This window comes from Cnephaeus nilssonii, assembly GCF_951640355.1.
Source record: "Cnephaeus nilssonii genome assembly, chromosome: 15".
NCBI lineage: Eukaryota > Metazoa > Chordata > Mammalia > Chiroptera > Vespertilionidae > Cnephaeus > Cnephaeus nilssonii.
In genome coordinates this window covers 32,590,365-32,610,502 of record NC_137086.1, presented here as the reverse complement: position 1 = coordinate 32,610,502, position 20,138 = coordinate 32,590,365, and the positions used below count along the sequence as shown (strand labels likewise).

Sequence of the window (20,138 nt, the reverse complement as noted above, 5' to 3'; positions counted from 1 at the left end):
ATCTTCAAGTATTATAGGAAAGTATAAAAAAATCAGAATGGAAAGCATCTGTTGCAAGTACCAGAAAATTATGCTATTAATTTAAGTGTCATCAGAGCACAAAAGATCACATTTCGGGACTGTGAGAAAATTATTAAAATACTGGAAATAATAGTACTTAAGATGAAGATATTATACTCTAAGATCTGGTTAAGTGACTGACATTATTATATCACTTCAGGTATTATAAAAGTAACAAAATGCTTTTAAAGATAATAAGCGTTACATTTTGAGAATGGCAGTGTTCACACTTTTCTGCTTAAGTGCTTTCCTAGTTTAGCATAATTTAATAACAGTTATGGGGGAATAGCTAACATCTTAGTTCCCATATATATCTTTTCTCCCTCCTTCAATATGTACACATTTGTATATATCTATATATACATATAAAAGTGATAAAATTTCATTCTCTAAGTGGTGGGTTTATGAACAGTTACTCTCCTGCCTTTGTTTTTGCTGTTAGAAATGTTTTCATTTTCTAAGGTTTTTAAAGCTAATTGTTGAGAAGTCTGCTGTAAAGAAGGTATTGCTATTTATATCCATTAGTGTCCAGAAATCAGAATGAGTTTTTTAAACAGCTCTGTTGAGGTGTAATTGATATACAATAAACTGAACATATTTAAAGTGTAAATAATTTGGTGAGTTTAGCAAATTTTTACCTCTGTGAAATCATCCCTACAATCAAGATAATAAACATTTCCATTACACCCAAGTTTCCTTCTTTCCCTTTTTAATTTCACCCTTCTCTCCCTCTTATCTGTTCCCTAGGCAATTACTCATCTGCTTTTTACAATGTTATATAATTCTGTTTCAGGGTTTTTTTTCCTCAGCACAATTAGAGATTTATCTATGTTGTAGTATGTAAGAATAGTTCATTATTTTTATACTGAGTAGTAGTACTCCATTGCATGGATATATCACATATTGTCCATTTACCTGCTGATAGACATACAGTTTGTTTTCAAGATTTGGCATTACAAATAAACTGCTATGAACATTATGTGTATATTATTATATGAATCATATACTTACATTTCTCTTCAGCAAATACCTAGGAGTAGAATGGCTGGATCATATAGGAAATTTATGTTTAACTTTCTAAGAAACTACTAAACAGTTTTCCAAAGTGGTTTTGACAGTTTACATTTCCAACCATAGTGTCTGAAGATTTCTGTTTCTCTAATCCTTGCTGATATTTGTTATGATCAGTCTTTTTTTATTTTAGCCATACTAATTAAAAGGTGGGTAGTGGTAGCTCATTGTGATTTTAATTTGTATTTCCTTAGTGACCATTGATGTTGAACAAATCTTCATGTCATCCATACATCTTTTTTGATAGAGTGTCTGCACTTTTTTCTTTTCTTTTCTTTTTTTTTGCCTAAAGTCAGAAATAAACAGGGATATGTTCCATATTTATGGGTTAAAAGATACTGTTAAGTTGTCAGTTCTGTCCAAATTGATGTATAGATATAATGCAATTCCAGTCAAAATCCCAACAGATTTTTTTTTTTAGAAACTGAAATAATGATTCTAGAATTCATATTTAAATATAAAGGAGCTAGAGTAGTCTAAAAAAATAAAAACTGAGAAAGAACAAAGTTAGAGGACTAATCCCACTTAGTTTGCACTTGTACATAGTGTTTTTATACCTAGCTTCTTTGTAGAATGTAAAAAAAAAAATGTTTCTCACTATTTCACTAATTGGTATGAGCATGTTTTGAAAAGAGTTTAGACTTAAGCATACAAAAATTCATCAGTGGGTACTTAGTGTGTAAACCAGACCACTGATTTCTTTCACTAAAGGTACAGTCACTAGCCATGGAGCTAATGAGAACTACTTCATCCACCTCCCTATTTACTTATTGGCTATGTGCTTCATAAGAAAATGTGACACCTTTTAAGGTTTTTGAATAATGATACACCCTAGTCTTCTGATGATTGATGTGTTAAACATGAATAAGAATAATCAACCCAATGTTTCCTTGCTTCAGTATTGAGGTTCTTGACTCATACATGCCTTCCAACATAAAGATTGGCAAGCATTGCCAAAATAGACCGTGCTTCAGCATTATAAAACTGGGCAGGAAAAACAATAAGCCTGTTAGTGTTTTTGTAAGGTCATGGCTTGGTGACTTTTGAACAGACTTTCTAATGGTTCATGATCTCAAGGTTTAAATGCCAGATCTATCATACTGAACAAGACTGTTCAGAAATCTTTCCAGTTTTGTTTGTTCAGAAATTTTCTGGGAATCAATGTAGGGGTCCCAGATACAGATATTTCACTGAGAAGCCCATATACAGAACAGCCCAGATATTCTGATTTCAGTGCAGAGAATTTCATTAAGTGCCTTAGGTGATTCTAATATTAGATTGATCTCTTAATATCTTTATGCCTGCTATTTTCAAATCATGGAAAGATGTCTATTTTTTCCCCTCAAGATTACACTTGATCTTAGCCAAAAGGCCGAGAAGTGATTTTCCTCAGGATTAATACATTCTTTTTTATTCTTCTGACCTTTGCTTTTAACACAGGAAATTGGACTCCATATCAGGCAATAGCTCCCCTGTTAAACTTAGATCCTCTGCTCCCTGTGAAGGTAATGTTATATAGGTAGTTTTCTAACTCCTGGTATTTAGTCTGTGCCATTTTTCGGTCACAGCCTATATAAATATACACCACAGCAGACAGACATGTAAACTAACCTGATGTGACTGGAATGCCTTCAGCATGGGCCCTTGCCACAAATCCTTGGAGCAGAGCAGAATGTAGAATGCACTCTTCTCACCTGGCTTCATAATTTCTAACTTTCTCAGGATCTCTCTCTTTTTTACATTTTAAGGACAAGATATTGTTGAGGTTGTTTTTCATCCTGTCCTCTCTTCTCTCCCACCACAGGAACGCTTGGGTGAGAGGCTTCTACATCATAGTCTTCGTTTCTGGAATACTTTTCTTCTCTGTGAGATAGTTTGTTGCTTTTGGGAAACAAAGCCTTTTGTGTTTTCTTTAGTTTTTTAGATACTAATTTCTGTTATCTTTTTTTCCTCCAGGCTTATTTCTGTTTCATATCTTGGTTCCTCTATTTCCTTTCCTTTAATCATGGCCCTATGCATATGTGCAAAGAAGGATGATACCTTCTTTTGATTAGTAAATTAACCAGTTGCAATATTTTGGGTGTTATTTTTGGATCTTCACTACATTTAAGCTATATACCTGCTTTGTTTTTCCTACTAGGAATTTATGGTTTCAAACCAATTCCAAAAACTCAAAAGTTTTGGAAGGCTGACATTTTTTCCTTTAAATAATAGTAGTTGTATAATGCATCTTTCACTTCTTCCTTATATATATTCTATATAATAAAAGACTAATATGCAAATTGTCCCCTCGGGAATTCAACAGACCAGGAGTTTGACTGCTCGCTATGACGTGCACTGACCACCAGGGAGGCACAGTACGAAGGAAGGCCCCAGCTGGCACTGATTGCCGGCCAGGCCTAGGGATCCCTACCTGTGCATGAATTTTGTGCACCGGGCCTCTAATAGGGTTATAAAATAGTAGAGGCCCGGTACATGAAAATTCATGCACTGGGGGGGTCCCTCAGCCCAGCCTGTGCCCTCTCACAGTCCGGGACCCCTCAGGGATGTCTGACTGACTGCTTAGGCCCGCTCCCCAGGGGACCGGGTCTAAGCTGGCAGTCAGACATCCCTCTGGCAGCCTGGGGGCCCTTTGGCAGCCCTTAAGCCATTAGTTGGACATCCTGGCCGGCTACTGGCTGAGCGGCGCTCCCCCTGTGGAAGCACACTGACCAACAGGGGGCAGCTCCTGCATTGAGTGTCTGCCCCCTGGTAGTGTGCGTCATAGCTACCAGTCGTTCCGCTATTAGGGTCAATTTGCATATTACCCTTTTATTATAAAGGATAAGACAAATATTTTGATTCTGATATGTAGTTCTTTTTTAAAAATATATTTTTTAAATTATTGCAGAGAGGAAGGGAGAGGGAGAGATAGAAACATCAATGATACACACCCCACACTGGGGATCGAGCCCACAACCCGGGCATGTACCCTGACAGAGAATCGAACCGTGACCTCTTGGTTCATAGGTTGATATTCAGCCACTGAGCCATGCCGGCCGGGCTGATATGTAGTTATTTTGATTAAAGAAATGATTGCTGTAAATTAAAGCATAGAAATTATTTACATTTAATGTATATATATATATTTATATATCATTTCAATTTAAAATCTGTTTATAAACAATAATTGTAAATAAATGGGAGTACATTATAGTAATCAGGATCTTGAAATACTTTTAAGTGGACAGAATGACCTACTTTATGGATTTTTGAAGTTATATTTAGAATTCTTAACTTACAGAGCTGGAAGTGACTTTAGAAGCTATCTAGTGTACAACTACCTTTATATTTGCAGTGTTACGGTTTCTAGTTGTTGAATATGTCTTGGTTAAGATCAGATACTTTGTTATCATCGAGATTACAGCTGTGTTCTCCTTATGGATTCTTTATCTTTGTATTAGATTTCAAAATAGTCCTATCAAGTGGTTGAAATATTAGTTAATTATTTATAATTAACTCTGGTGTGCATCTATATAGAGATGGCTGAGTAGTTCTAGAGTTTTCCAATTAGCTTAAATAGATTTGGGTAGGATTAGAGAAGATAGTTACTAAGCCTTGGAGTAGTAAATATACCCATGGAAAGTGTTACTTTACTCTGTGTAAACATATCTGTGTATACATACTAAAAAAGAATGATAATTGCAAGCCATGATAAAGAACTGTGGTTTTAATCTGTAATAATAAAACACAATTTGCAAGCAACTTGTAAAGGTAAACTTAAATAGCATAATCATCAATGATTGTTTCATATGTCATGTAGTTCAGTTTAAATATTTATTGAACAGCTTTTGCAACTTGTGTTACTATCATTAAGTGGTGGTATTACAAAGAAAAAAATATCATTTTGATAAGAACTGCACCTAAACTGTTTTATGGTAGAATAGAAAAATCAACTTAATTGCAGTATAAATAATGAGCTTTAGGGGAATATGACTAGAGGGGGAAATACAGTTAAAAAATTGATATGCATGGTTTTAAGTGGGAAAATGATATGTTCAATTTTATATTTTAGATCAGGTACTCTACAATAAGGTAAAGTCAAGGATGGCTAGTTTGGATATGGAAACAGGAACTAGGGAATTATTCTAATGGCATATAATTATGCTTGGGTAATAGAGTTGTCAAGATAAATATGTTAAAATAGAATCAGGTTCTATGTTAACTTATTAAATTTATTAGGTGTAAGGACATCTATAAGGATCACTAGTTTCTTTTTAGGTAATCTTAAAAATTGTGGTGAAACCAGTGGGGGAAAAGTAATAAAATATAGCTCATAGTAAAACAAACACACACACTTGTGAGTTTAGTTTTCTGATTTCTGGATTCTGACATTTAAACTTGTAGGTAAGTATGGTATACCCGAAGAGAACAGATATTCTACCTTCAGTATTGTGAAAGGTTCTTCTCAGACATTAAGCTCTAGTTCCTATATACTTTTCTATATATACTATAAGTCTGAAAAGTTACTCATCCATAATGTTTAAAAGTAATTTAAGTTGCTAATAGTACTGCAATAAACTTGACAATGACAGCAAAAATGGAAATATTTTCATTATAAAATTGTAACTGCCCAAAAATATATTATATACATTAATAGTTGTACATACATATCTTCTTGTATTAGTAGTTACTACGTCATATATATAATACAAAATTCATCATACAAACAAATGGTGATGGAAAAAATTTTAAAATGACATTTATCAAAAAAGCCAGTCTTCTTGAGAATTGTATAAAGGAATTCTGTTAATATTGATGGAGGTGAAGATGTGTGAAGTAGAGCGAGTTGACTCTTGTTTACAAGAGTCTATTTTTAGCTGAAATAAAGCAGTTAAAATTCTAAATTTGAGTTTTAAAATAAAAGTGAAAGATGATATGCAATTGATAGTGCCATACAACTTATTCAGCGTTCATCTATCTTTTTACAGAGCTCCATAATAAGCATTCATAGTCAGTTTTTGGCAGCATTGGAATCACTAAAGTCATTCTGGGATGTTATGGATGAAATCGATGAGAAGACTTGGGTACTTGAACCAGAAAAACCTACACGGAGTGCAACAGCACGCAGAATTGCAGTAGGTGGGGAAAAAGATGATTAATGAGGTTTTTTTTCTTTTTAACGTGTTTGATTATATTTTGTGTTACTTAGGAAAATGTATCTAAAGATGACATTGGACTCTTAGGTGAGACTTTGCTGCATGAAGTAAACTATTAAAACTTTCTGGGATGAGCTTTTTTTATTACTATGTATTTAAATGTAAATATTTCAGGGGAAAAGGGCAAGTACTGAGGTGTTTCATTATAAAAGGTGATGAACCAATGGAAGCAGCATTCAGAGATGGTGTTAAATTAGCTTTTAATTAGCACAGAAATAGTGGAGCAGGCTTTTCAAAACTTACATTACTTAGGAAAAAGAACTATGTTAGAAATAATGAAGTCTTCATCCATGAAACTAGAGAAGATGAGTGTGAACAAATCTGGGAATATTTTCTGAAAAAATATAGAAGAGAATAAAATAACTCACGGGCCTTTGAAGAGTAAACAAAAAACACAAAATAATAATTGAATATATCTGAAGTATTTTCATAAATATATGAAATAACTGTAAATATCCTTTAAATATCACCATATTCTCTATACTATAAAATGATTGTTTTATGTATTTTATTATGAGCAAGCAAAACCGTTTTCAAGGTCTGCCTTTCAAGATTTTAGATATTTTAAACTCCATTTGAGTTCACACTAAATACTATAGTTGACCTATTCAGATCTTTCCTCCCCCTTTTCCTAGCTCAAATAGATATATTGTTACAAATCATATATTCCGAATGATATCTTGAAATTCTGATGTGGATCATATCCCAATTAGTGAGCAATTTTTAGAGTTTTTACCCCGGCATACTATATTACGTGAAGGAAAAGTGGCATGTTATTAGAAGAGGAAAATATAATCGTACAGAGTATTGTTACCCAGTTTGTTAAAAAAGACCTAAAAGGTAGACATTGATTTGCCTTTTTAAGACCAAGTTTTCAGCAAATTAATTAAAAGGTTACTTAATATAGCCATTGTTAATAACCACTGTTAAAGGAAAGTATTTTCTGGATTCAAAGGCTAATACAGAATTTGTGTTCATGGTAAAGAATGCATTAGCAAATGAGAGTATGAATTAACTTTTTGTATTTTTGTTTTTCTCATTGAATGAGAAAACCAAATTTATTTTCTTTGGTTACCTTTTTGCCAGATATGTAATAATTGTACTTACGTTGTTAGCAGAAGAGGAAAGTATAATTGTACAACAGTTCTACAAAGGGTGTTGTTACCCAGTTAGCCAAAGGCTTATACACTATAGAGTATAGAATTTATCAAGACATTTTTATCATAAAAATGAAATTCAAATTGACCTTAAACAATTATACTGTGTACCTTCAACAATAGTAAAATATATGAAATTTGTAAAGTACTCTTGTATAATTGAGTAAAAAAAAAGTCTGGTACTAAGTAGAAATAGCTTTTTAGTAGATTCTGCAAGCAAGATTAGTTGCTGTTTTTACTAATTGAACTCTTTCAAATTTAATAGGCATTGAACCCTTTAACTTACAGGGGAAAACTTCACATGGAGCAAAAGAATTCTTATAAACCTTCATAAAACTCAAATCTTAAGCATGTTTGTTTTTTTACCATTTGTTGTACTTTCAGTCTGTAATTCTGACCATAGTTCTATTATTTCCAACAAAGTCATGAGAAGTAATTTAGGTATTTCTTACATATTTGATTTGTGAATTTTTAAAAAACCATCATTCCATAGAACCTTGTATTTAACCTTTAATAGAATGCTAACCAAGATTCTGATCTAAATTAATTATACTAACTTATGGTATGACTGTTTTTTGAAACTTAGGGTCCCCAAATCTTTAGCCACAATTATAATTTCAAAATTTACATCTTTTAATGAAATTATAATATAGTGATATATTTACCTTTATGAAAAATTTATTAAGCATTTGATTACTGTTTGCTTGTATATACAATGAAATAAACACCCAGCCAGATACTCCTTAATTTTTTTGTAAAAACTTTTAATATCTTTTATTCTAGGGAATAATGCTTCCATACATATAGAGGTGGACCCCAAGCACCCCACTATGCTTCCCGAGTGCTGCTTCCTTGGAGCTGACCATGGTGTGCAATCTCAGATTCAAGTGTTTTAACAGAATCATAAAACCCTTGTTTACTACTGTTAAAATATTACTCTAAAATACTAGGGGTAATTATTTCAAATGAAAACCTCATTTTGAACTGCATACTTTTGTTTTTAATATATTATTTTCTAATGAAGTAGTAAAACACAATCTGTAGTTAACAATACTATATTGTATATTTGAAAGTTACTATGAGATCTTTAAAAGTTTTCATCTTAAGAAAAAAATATCTGGTAATGGATATTAATTTGTAGTAACCATTTCACAATATATACATATGCCAAATCATTATGTTGTATACCTAAAACTAACAGTGTTGTATGTCAATTTAAGTTGGAAACAAATTCTGTACCAAATGTGGTTTTACAAAATAAGAACAGCAACTCCTAAATTATTAAACTTTTTTTTCTTTAAATATCTGAAGTGGTGAAACCCCTGGGAATTAAGCTGAGCAGAAACATACATTTGTGGTAGGTATCTTTGCAATAGAACTATTACTCTTCTATGACTTTACAAATTTAATTTAAAAAATTTTATGCTTTCAGGGATCCAGAAAATACTCTATTACAAAATTTGAAAGATGTTTTAGAAATTGATTTCCCAGCTCGTGCTATCCTAGAAAAATCTGTAAGTGTTTTCATTACTTTGATATTCCAAACAGCATTGAAGAATGAAAGTTAAAAGTTCTTTTAGGCACCAGAGAAAAATGAGGTTGAAAGTGAGGGAATTGGAAGAATATTATAACAGACTTCTGAACTGCAAGCAAGTTGCATGAAAGAACTTGTTAACCTTCGACTGGTGGTTATGTGTACTTTTTATGGTCTTCGTAACAGTAAATTGATTGACAGACATCTTTATTACTAAAAATAGAGGCAAAGGTCCAAAGTAGCTAATGAAATGTTTGGATTTTCTATACTGTCTGCTTCTGGATGACTGAAATGAAGTTCTGATTAGCTTAATATAAGTGTTTAAGGATAGCAGTACAATTTTTCAAAACTGAACAGACAAGACTGCATTGCAAATAAATTTAGAATTGATTTTTGACAAAGCTACTAAATTGTAGAACACTAAAGTGGTGATGTTTTTGTCTTTTTCCTTTAGTTACACAATTTTGATTTTAGTTAGTAATCACTAGCTAATATCAGTTCCTGTTTTTACATACTTGAGTGTATATTGATGTACAATATGGGAAAATTACTTAAGCCCAAACATCTTGTGAGAGAATAAACAGAATCTGTTTTTTTATATATATCCATGTGTACAATTTATTGGATGAAAAAGGGAGCACTCTCATACAAATAGCTTTTCTTAAGTGTTAAATAGTGATGTGACTATTTTCTATAACATAGTGATATAGTTACCTTTATAAAAACTATAATTATAAAAATTTAATATCTATACCATATTCATTGTCTCATCTCATTTTGTATGTTTTAAACACTTAAAATATTTCTTTTCTTTTGAAGGATTTTTCTATGGATTGTGGAATTTGTTATGCCTATCAACTTGATGGTGCCATTCCTGATCAAGTGTGTGATTATTCCCAGTGTGGACAGCCTTTCCATCAAATATGCTTATATGAGGTAAAATAAAAATAACATCAGTAAGGCTTTTTTTCAGCGAACACAACAAAGAATATAAGTTTGAAATATTTAGACTCTAAAATCTATTTCAATATGAACTCCTGTTTTGTCATTAGCTCCTGCATTACTATACTAGTTCATTCCAGATGTCCATGTGCTTTATTTTTTCATCATGTCCAGAATACATTCATGGACTACTATTGACACATAAATTAAATTGATGGTACACTAGAATCTTTCAGGAAACACCTCATGTAACCACATGCAAACTGTAGACTCACCTAGTTGGGAGTGGTAGTGGCAATAAGGTGAAGGGGAACTAGAACTAAGGAGCACCTATTATTTTTCAGGCTCGATTTAAATATAGAATAAATGAAATAATTTTACGTTTGATAATTGAGAACACATTTGGTGATCTGAGTATCTCACAGCACTCTTAAGTGACATTTTATTTGCTATATGTGAAGTCTGCTTTTATTCCTCTCATCATTTGCTCTGTATAGCATTCATCTTAGTGCACAGTTGACATATGTTAAACTATATGTGCATCAACATACAAAACACCTTGCAGTTGTATGGTGCTTTCAATTTTCTAAGTCTTCCATAGTATTACTACCTGGCTTTAACAGGGGAGAACTGAGTTAGAGATGTCAGTTTACCTTATATAAAAAGCATATCAGTTCTAATTATAGGGAACATGTGTTTTCTTTTATAATAATGAATTCATTTAGTTTTTAAAAATGAACTGTCTGATGCTTGTAACTAATGGTTGAGAACTAACCCACTATTGGTGATTAACACCAGAATTAAGACTTAACTTTTCAAGAGCCTATGGTATCTTTCATCGCATTAGGTCTTCAGTTGCAATTAATGTATTTAGGTAGATCTGTGAGCCCCATGGACCCATATGCATTATTTGTGTGTTTTAGGGATAGAAAAGATGAATAATTTTCATCAAAATCTTACCGGGGCCCATAATTTGGTTATACAGCACTGAGTATAAACCTTGAAATCCATGTTGGTTTCCCTTGTTATTCCACATATTAGTAGTCTGCATTGGCTCAGAAAATGTTCCCCTTACTCTTGCAAAAGAGATTTAAGAAAGTAAATTATTTTTGGTATTATCTGTAATCATGCTAACACTGCTCCCTTTCTCTTTAAAATCTTCAGTGGTTGAGAGGACTACAGACTAGTAGACAGAGTTTTAACATTTTATTTGGTGAATGTCCATATTGTAGTAAGGTAAGCAATTAATCACATTTCATAAAATATCCTTAGCGTTTAGTTATGTGTTTATATCAGCTTTTCTAAAACTTTCTGAGATACAACTTATATATTTAAAAAAGAAAAGTTTCTGTAAGATAAATTGTCCCTATAAATAAAATTTTAATTTTCAAACTGCTCCTTTGATCCAAAGGGGTAATCCCTCTTTTTTGGAGTAACGTTTTTACATTTTCTGGGTGATCTGAAACTTCAGAAAAGTATTTTCCAAACTACATCATGACACTATTTCTTGTATAGAGCAATTTTTTTTAGAATGTTCACAAACTTACTTTGTTAAAATGTATTCCTTTTTTTTTTTTTTTTAAGCCAATTACCTTGAAAATGTCTGGGAGGAAGTCCTAAAATAAGAACGTAATATTTCTGTGAAGAACTGAAACTTTAAAAGCTATCAAAAGGATTTTGTTTGATATCTTCAGAGAAAATATAAAGCAAGACCCATTAACATCAAAAGTAAAAGAATGATGAAGCCATAATAATAAACATCTGCTTTTGCCTCTTCACTAAGGGTAAACTGGGAAATTGCAGACCAAAATCCTGTAGAACTTAAGTCTGTGACTTCCATACCAGCTGTGGAAGTGCACGTGTACCAAGATGGACATCTGGACTTGAACATATCTGGATGGGTAAAATCTTGATGGGGTTCATACAATGAGTTTGGGAACTGCATAAAGCTCTCTTTTTGTGGAGAACTTTTTACTTCATTCAAAAATTCTTGCAACTCACAATATTTTTGTCTTCTCCTTGTGCTTTCCTATGGGAAAAGACATATTTAGTGTGTTAGATCTGAGTTATCCAGTATTTATTTTGTATCCTCATGCTAAATAAGCTTTTTTTGTCTTTATTTTACCTGAGAAGTTGTGTCTTTATTTTACCTGAGAAGTTGTTTGTTTTTAGGTCCTGTATTTTAGGAGTTTATAAAGTACTTCCCAGCATCAAACAGTCAAATCTGGTTAATTTTATTGGTTCTTTTAAACCAGTTAAGTAAGCTATCTCTTAACTTATAATCCAAAAATAAGATAGAATATAAAAACTGAATTTCTTGGTAAGACAGAAAAACAGATTTAATCTTATAGGTGTCAGATAATTATTATAATAATTATAACCAAAAAGCTTTCTAATAACATAGTGATTCTAGGGGAGCAAGATGGCTGTCCAGCCACCTGACACTGCAGCCTCCAGAGGAGGTTGACACCTTCCCATCACAGACCTCAAGAAGACAGCTGGTTGAAGTCCTTGTTTGTCCACAAAGTTGATCTAGGAAAAGATGCTCACTCTTATCTCTTAGCAAAAAGGAAAATGACCAGTCTGTCTTTACAATGTTAAACCTGAATGCCTAAAAGTATACAGTAAAATTTGTCAAGAGGTGTGTGGCCCAAGATAAACCTAAGGACTTGGAACATATGGTACGGTGAGCAGGATACTAACTTTAAACTACTCTAACAAAGTCACACTAATGCAATTTTCCTAAAGTTCTGTCAGCTTAAAGGCAAAATAAGTAAATAGTTATTTCATTGGACTAATAATATATTATTGTTGTTCCACACACAAAAATATGACATCAAATATTTTATAAAGGCTGAGACCAATTGGTAAGCTAACTTAAGCAGCATCCACCTATATAATAAAAGCCCAATATGGCCCTAACCGGTTTGGCTCAGTGGATAGAGCGTCGGCCTGGGGACTCAAGGGTCCCAGGTTCGATTCTGGTCAAGGGCATGTACCTTGGTTGCAGGCACATCCCCAGTAGGGGGTGTGCAGGAGGCAGCTGATTGATGTTTCCCTCTCATCAGTGTTTCTAACCCTCCCTCCCTCCCCCTTCCTCTCTGTAAAAAATCAATAAATTAAAAAAAAAAAGCCTAATATGCAAATTGATGGAACAACCTGTGGAATGACTCGTCGCTATGATGCGCACTGACCACCCAAGGGCAGACGCTCAATGCAGGAGCTGCCTGCAGGCCCCAGGCCGGCCAAGGCGGGTGCTGGGCCCTCCTACCCCCCCCATCGCCCCGCCAGTCACCCACGGATTGGCCCTGATCACCGGCCAGGCCTAGGGACCCTATCCGTTCATGAATTTCATGCACCAGTCCTCTGGTCTATATATAACTTACATATCTGTGGAAGTGGATGCTATTCCCACCTAGATGGAGAATAGAAGTCAAGGGACTAAACGTGTCTAACCTATATATCTCTTTAAGCAACAACAAATGATATCAAATGGGAAAGTACTCATCAAAGGACTTCACTTTGAGAGATCTGATTGGGATAGTCTATGGTAGCTGCCTGAATTGTGCATAAAGTTTTATTGGAACACAGCCTCACCCATTTTTTATGTATTATCTATGGCTGCTTTTACAGTATAATGACAGAGCTGAATTGTGATAATGACTGGAACTTAAGGATAAAATATGTACCACCTGGCCCTTTAAGAAAAAGTTTGCTGGCCCTTGATCTAACATTAAAAAGCATTCAAGTCATTTTGAGATCTTGCTAAGATACAGATCTCATTCAGGAGGTGTGAGATAAGACCTTAGTTTCTGTGTTCCTAAGAAGCGCTCCAGGTGATGCTAGTGCAGCTAGATGGCATAACACACTTTGAGTAGCATAGGCTTAAGGTATGCAACAATTCTGCCAGGGCAGGGGTTCTTAACCTGGGAAAATGTTGTCCCACAGGGACATTCAGCAATTTGTGAAGACATTTTGGGTTGTTACAACTGGGAAGAGGTACTATTGCATCTACTGGCTAAAGGCCAGGGATAGTGGCCTACAATGTACAGAACAGCCCCTTACAGCATATATCCTAGCCCAATATGCCAAAAGTGATGCTATCAAACTACATTATGATAACCCCTTCTAGTTCTGGCAATGAGTAATGGGTATCGACCGGATTTCCCCTCTAGCTGTGAAATCCCATGAAATAATACAACAATCAAATTGGACAAAATACAGGTATCAACTTATTAGGCTGCAACTTAAGATGACTTTTACCATAGGGCAGCCTATAAAAGTTTAAACAGAAGTCAGGACATGATCAAGTTGAACTACCAATAAATTAACTGCCTGCCAGGACAAAATTCAAAACTCTTTAATAAAGTCTGGACTCTCAAGAACTTAGCATCCAGAATGTTCAATAAAACTTGACTACCCATAAGAAGCAGGAAATTTTGACCCATAACTAGGAGAAAGAAATAGAGTCAGATATGAGCCAGATGGCAGAATTATCAAATAATAAAACATTTACATAAATATGTGCAAGGACTTAAAGGAAAAATTAAGCACAATTAGTGAACAGATTGGGGACTCAGCAGAGAAATAGAAAATATAATGCACTTGTAGAACTGAAAAATATGACATGAAAACTTCATTATCAAATTAGCTCTTAAATCTAGCAAATCAATGAGAGACCCAGCAAAACAATATCCAAACTGAAATACAGCAACATAAAAAAGTGATTTGATAAATGAACAAAGCTTCAGTTATCTGTTAGAAAAGGTAAAACAATCTCATCTGCATATATTTGGTTATTAGAAGAAGAAATTAAGAGGGATTAAGGCAGGAAATAAATCGTAGTTGAAACTTTTTCAGTTTGATGACAAATATCAATCCAATGATAAAAGAAGCTCAATGAACCCAAGCAGAATAAATACAAGACAGCCATCCCTAAAAAAAAAAAAAGATAAGCAAATCTAAAAGCAGGATCAATAAGAATAATCACTAACTTCTTACAAGAACACACACCCAAAATGGAAACAACATCTTTAAGAATGTAAAATTCCATACGAAATGAAGCCTTCAAAATGGAAATGAGCAGCATCTGTTAACAGACAAGACAGAAACCGGTTTGGCTCAGTGGATAGAGCGTCGGTCTGTGGACTGAAAGGTCCCGGGTTCAATTCCGGACAAGGGCTTGTACCTTGGTTGCGGGCACATCCCCAGTAGGGGGTGTGCAGGAGGCAGCTGATCGATGTTTCTCTCTCATCGATGTTTCTAATTATCCCTCTCCCTTCTCTGTAAAAAATCAATAAAATATATATTTTTTAAAAAAGCACTCTCTTTAAAAAAACACAAAACAGACAAGACAGAGGAAGAGCATTCTAAGTGAAACATCCTGCTAATTACAACTAAAGACTTTGGACAAAAAGAAACTAATAGAACATTCTGAAAGTTGCACAATAGAAGGCAGACTGGATAGAGACCTCAGGATACGAAGAATGACCAACCATGAGTCTCACCCCAAGCTCCCTCTTTTTGGATCCTATGTATCCCAGCCTGGCCATAAAGCAGCTGCAATCTGAAGACAACATGCACAGACCAAAGAAGGTTCAAAAATCTCTAAGCAGTGGACCTGAGGAGTGGCAGGTTTACAGGACAGAACTCTTTGCCTATACCTGCTCTGTTCTAGGTGAAAACCACAAAAAGCTGTGCCTCTCCCACTTCCCACCTCACACCATAAACATGATTGATTTGAGATGGTTCACAGACCCAAACACGAAACCTAAAACACTAAGCCTTCTAAATATATAAATATAGCAAAGTTACTTTGTGATCTTAAAGTAGACAAAAGTTTCATTACCAAAAAAAAAAATTGTAAAGCAAAAAATTGGTTAATTGAACTTTAACAAATACTACCTGGCTGGTGTGGTTCAGTGGTTGAGCACCAACCTATGAACCAGGAGGTTGAGGTTCGATTTCCATTCAGGGCACATGCCCAGGTTGAGGGCTTGATCCCTAATAGGAGGCAGCCGGTCAATGAATCTTTTTCATCATTGACGTTTCTATCTCTCTCCCTCTCCCTTCCTTAGAAATCAATAAAAGTATATTTTAAAATAACAAATAGCTTCTTCTTATCAAAGACACTATTAAGTGACTGATAGCTGTCAGAGGGGAGGGGAAAGAGGGAGTGGATGAAAGAAGGTGAAGGGATTAGCCAAAGAACATATATGCATAACCCATAAACATAACAGTGTGGTGATGGCCAGAGTGAAGGCAGGGGGAGGATGAGAGGGTTGGTTGAAGGTAGGCAAATGGGGTGGGGATAGGGCATCTCTAATAGTGTCAATAATTTAAAAAATGAGACACGGCTAATAGGTTGCACACTAAGGAGAAGATATCCACAATACAGATATAGGACAGAAGACTGATGTGTGACATATATAAGGAATTCTTACAACTTAATAATATAAAGATAATCAACTAAAAACAGATCAAAACACTTGAAAAGGCATTTAACAAAAGATTTATGAATGGGCATTTAGCACATGAAAAGGTGCTCAAAAATACTAGTCATCAGGTAAGTGATAATTAGAATCACCGTGAGATGCTAATACACATGTTGGAATGGCTAAAATAAAAGACAACACCAAATGTTAGGGAGGATGGAACTCTTGTACATTACTGGGAGAAGTATAAAATGGGAACCATTTTTTAGCTTTTTATAAAGCTGAATATGCATCTGATATGAAACCCAGCAGTTTCACCTCTGAGGAAAAACAAAACATGTCCATTGGACTTGTGTCAGAATGTTTATAACAACTATACTTGTGGCTAGAGCCAGGGAGCCCAATTGTCCATTAATAAGAGAATGGATATGGGAATTATGATCAAACAAGTACTACTCAACAAGAAAAAGAGAAAATTACTCATACATGCAACAGTATAGATAAATCTCAAAAAGCATGCTGAGTCAAAGAAGCCAGACACAAAAGTGCATACTGTATGACTACATGTATGTGAAATTCTAGAAAAGGCAAAACTAATCCATTGAAATGTCGAAACAGTGATTGTCTCGGAGGTGAAGGGACTGACTGAGAAAGGGAACAAAGAACTTTCTGGAGTGATAAAATGTACACACACATCACACTGCCATCCAATGAAAATGAGTCAGTTTCTAAGCTTGGAACCTGGGCATCGATCTTTTTAGAGCCCCCCCCCCCCCCCCCCCCCGCTCCTCCCATACACTGCTAATTCTAGTACACAGTAAGGGTTGAAAAAGAGCACCCAAGAATCTCTACTTTGTCACCAAGCAGAATTTGTCTAATTTTACAAATGGGAACTATAAGATATGACCATTTGATATATCTTTACAATTAAAAAATTGGTGCTATTCTACAAAAGAATAAACGCAAAAAATTCCTATTAGTACTATAAAAGCATCTCTCTGGATTAGTCTGTATGCTTACTGGATGGACATGAAATGCCTAACTAGTATGCTTCTAATTTTTGCCTTGTCTGCCAAGAAGTTCAAATCCAACTTCAATGCTCAGTTTAGTGATTAACATCCCAACTGCCTGATACACCAATTCGGGGGGAAGGGGTGAGAGGTAGAAAGTGGGGGAGTTACATTTTTCTATTTCACATTTGGGAAAATGATGGTGTACAAATCATATAACATATTGGCCCTTCTGAAACAATTTTTTTTTTTTTTTTTTACTGAGGATATAAATACATTGTACTCTTCTTGTCAAAAAGTTTAGATTAGGGAAGACATTTGCTGTTGGCTGAGTGTCGTCTGCTAAAGGTGAGTCACTATCCAACCAAATGATCAAATGATGTAGAAAGTACATCACACTGACAGGAACACTTCACTCACAGTTGATTATAAGGGTTAGAGTGGAGGAACCAATGTAAAAGTATGGAATATGTTAAGAGTCCCTAGATGGATCATAGATGGCATAAAAATTTAAGTGCACTTCATTACATTCTTAGGCTAAAGGAAGAAATCAGATCTGTAGGCAAATGTATTCGCTGTCATTCTTTTTCTCTGATAACTGGTGTTGGCTGCTTTGATTTCATCTGCTGGATAGGACATTTACTGTCCCTTCTCATTTAACAAAACTAGACAACCTTGGCCCCCAGAAGAAATTAAGACAACTTTATTCCCAAAGGGCATATTCTAATGTAACGCCTTAGTTATGAAATCATAGCAAAGGTGTGCAATAGGAGAAAGAATCAGAAACGCCTCTCACCTGCGCTGTCTCTTTGTTACGCGATCCAATCCGCTTCTCCTCTTTTTGGACTTTCCTCCCCGTTGCAGAGGGCTCAGCACTTCTCTCACTGTGGACACTTCTTTCCATTAACCTAGTTTGCATCTGACTGACTTGCTTTGTTGCAACCTTTTGCGAACCAACCTGTTGATTCAGAGTAATAATAGGTAATGAAAACTTTTGACACTTAAGAAAATGCATTTATATCCAGATTCTTGAAAATTCTAAACTTGCCAAGATTTGAAAAAAAGGAAGAAATGGAGAGGAAATCAACAAATGGACGTTGTAGAAAAAATATAGTAGTTGGCAAGATCCTGACCCTTTCTCATCAGTAGGACAAGACCAATTAAAATTAGTGTCTCTGTTGTGCACTCTTTGGAAATTACCTCTGCAGATAACTTGCTTATTGAAAACAGCATTTTTTTACAGAAAACTGTCACATTTTAGAACGGCACATGAATTCATTATTAACCTTTGCTGGGAATGGATCCAGAATATCTTTTTAGTTTAAACTCCTAATTAGAATCTTCGTTTTCTATCACTGAAGGGAGCCTAATTAATGTGAATCTGTAAGAGGAGCTTATGATGTCGCCTACTTTTTTTATACAGGTAATTTAACCTTTAAGCAGGTGAATAACAGTTCATGTCATCTAATCCTGTGTACCAGGATCAGAGGTTAAGTTCTACAACAAACTTGCTTCTAAGGTTTCTTTTTCACACTCCAGCGTTATCTGGGGGATGACTGACTCTTAATAACCCTGAAGTAGACAGGGAAATAGGAGCGCAGATCCCTCAGTACGGCTGGAAGATGGAAAGCCACAGTGAAGATCCTTATGTGAAGTATTTGTTCGGCAGCTTCATGTTTATAGCAGCTGAAAGCGCAGTCACCTTTTTTCATGGGTTAAGCAGGGGGCAGAAGATAGGAACAGTGCAAGGGGAAATAACGGGGTAGCCAGTGCCAAAACAGAGAATGAATTACACTGGCTGGGCAGGCAGAGCCTTAATTTGTAGTCTCAATTTTTAGCTTCTATTGCCAAGTGTGTTCACTCTTTCCCTTTAAAATATGCTGGTGTCTTGTGGCTAGGTCTAAGTTATCACATCATCATTCTTTTTGGTTAATCCTCACCTGAGGATATTTTTTCCATTGATTTTTAGAGAGAGTGGAAGGGAGGGGGAGACGCAGAGACAGAAACATTGATGTGAGAGAGACACATTGATAGGGGATTGAGCCTGCAACTGAGGTATGTGCCCTTGAGCGGAATCAAACCCATGACCTTTCAGTCGGAGGGCTGACACTCTAACCACTGAGCAACAGGCTAGGTCACAACATCATTCTTTATTCATCCCTCCCCTCAGAGCCCAGCTTCTCAAAGGACAGCAGCCACTGCCTGCCAGTAACCAGAAAATTGAAATTGCTTCCTAATCACTTAGGGGTTCCTTATTTCCAACACTCAAATCTCCCCCACTACTGAGGAAATTCGTGTGTATCCACCTCCTGAGCCACTCTTGCATCTTGGTAATAAATGCTCATCATGCCACCAGTGTGAAACAAGGCGTTTCCCAAGGCTGCTGTGCGCAGTTCTATCCTAATAAAGCACTGGCTTGCCAATCCTCACGAACATGTGTTCTGTGGTATAGAGGATTAGCTGATATATTGAGTTTTTTTTAGTGCCTCCTGTGTGCTAGGCACGGTAGGTCTGACAGTTGTTGTTCTGGGAGCCTCTGATGTGCAAAGATTTGGTCTAAGATTCAATTCTCCGTGAGGCTGGATCTGCTGTCGGTTGGCTGGTTGGGCTGTGCCGCCCAGGGACCCCTCTGCCTAATGAACAAAATGATAGCCACTTGATGCAAAAGTTCCATTTCTAGGGAAAGTTTTAAAATGGTGAGAATGAAGTGGATTAAGTAAACATTTTCCTCT

The 20,138-nt window shown here is 35.3% G+C and overlaps 2 protein-coding genes across 14 annotated transcripts in view; one reads left to right on the top strand and one right to left on the bottom strand.

The window, feature by feature from the left end:
- FANCL (FA complementation group L) overlaps positions 1-11,683 on the top strand; it is a 59,612-nt gene extending 47,929 nt beyond the window's left edge. For both annotated transcript variants that reach the window (XM_079791562.1, XM_079791561.1), the window contains 7 exons: positions 6,102-6,252; positions 8,270-8,353; positions 8,798-8,843; positions 8,919-9,000; positions 9,840-9,956; positions 11,127-11,198; positions 11,547-11,683. In XM_079791562.1, coding sequence (XP_079647688.1) covers positions 6,102-6,252; positions 8,270-8,353; positions 8,798-8,843; positions 8,919-9,000; positions 9,840-9,956; positions 11,127-11,198; positions 11,547-11,582 — 588 coding nt within the window. In that variant the 3' untranslated portion in view covers positions 11,583-11,683. The remainder of the gene's footprint in view (positions 1-6,101; positions 6,253-8,269; positions 8,354-8,797; positions 8,844-8,918; positions 9,001-9,839; positions 9,957-11,126; positions 11,199-11,546) is intronic.
- VRK2 (VRK serine/threonine kinase 2) overlaps positions 1-20,138 on the bottom strand; it is a 103,888-nt gene that overhangs the window by 20,015 nt on the left and 63,735 nt on the right. For 4 of the 12 annotated variants that reach the window (XM_079791553.1, XM_079791549.1, XM_079791552.1 and 1 more), the window contains 2 exons: positions 18,203-18,364; positions 11,153-11,991 (listed from right to left, as the gene is read on the bottom strand). In XM_079791553.1, the coding sequence (XP_079647679.1) occupies positions 11,653-11,991; positions 18,203-18,364 (501 nt within the window). In that variant the 3' untranslated portion in view covers positions 11,153-11,652. Of the gene's footprint in view, positions 1-6,282; positions 6,664-10,023; positions 11,039-11,152; positions 11,992-18,202; positions 18,365-20,138 lie in introns of those variants that run through there. The other 8 variants (XM_079791555.1, XM_079791554.1, XM_079791557.1 and 5 more) reach the window with 6 other exon arrangements.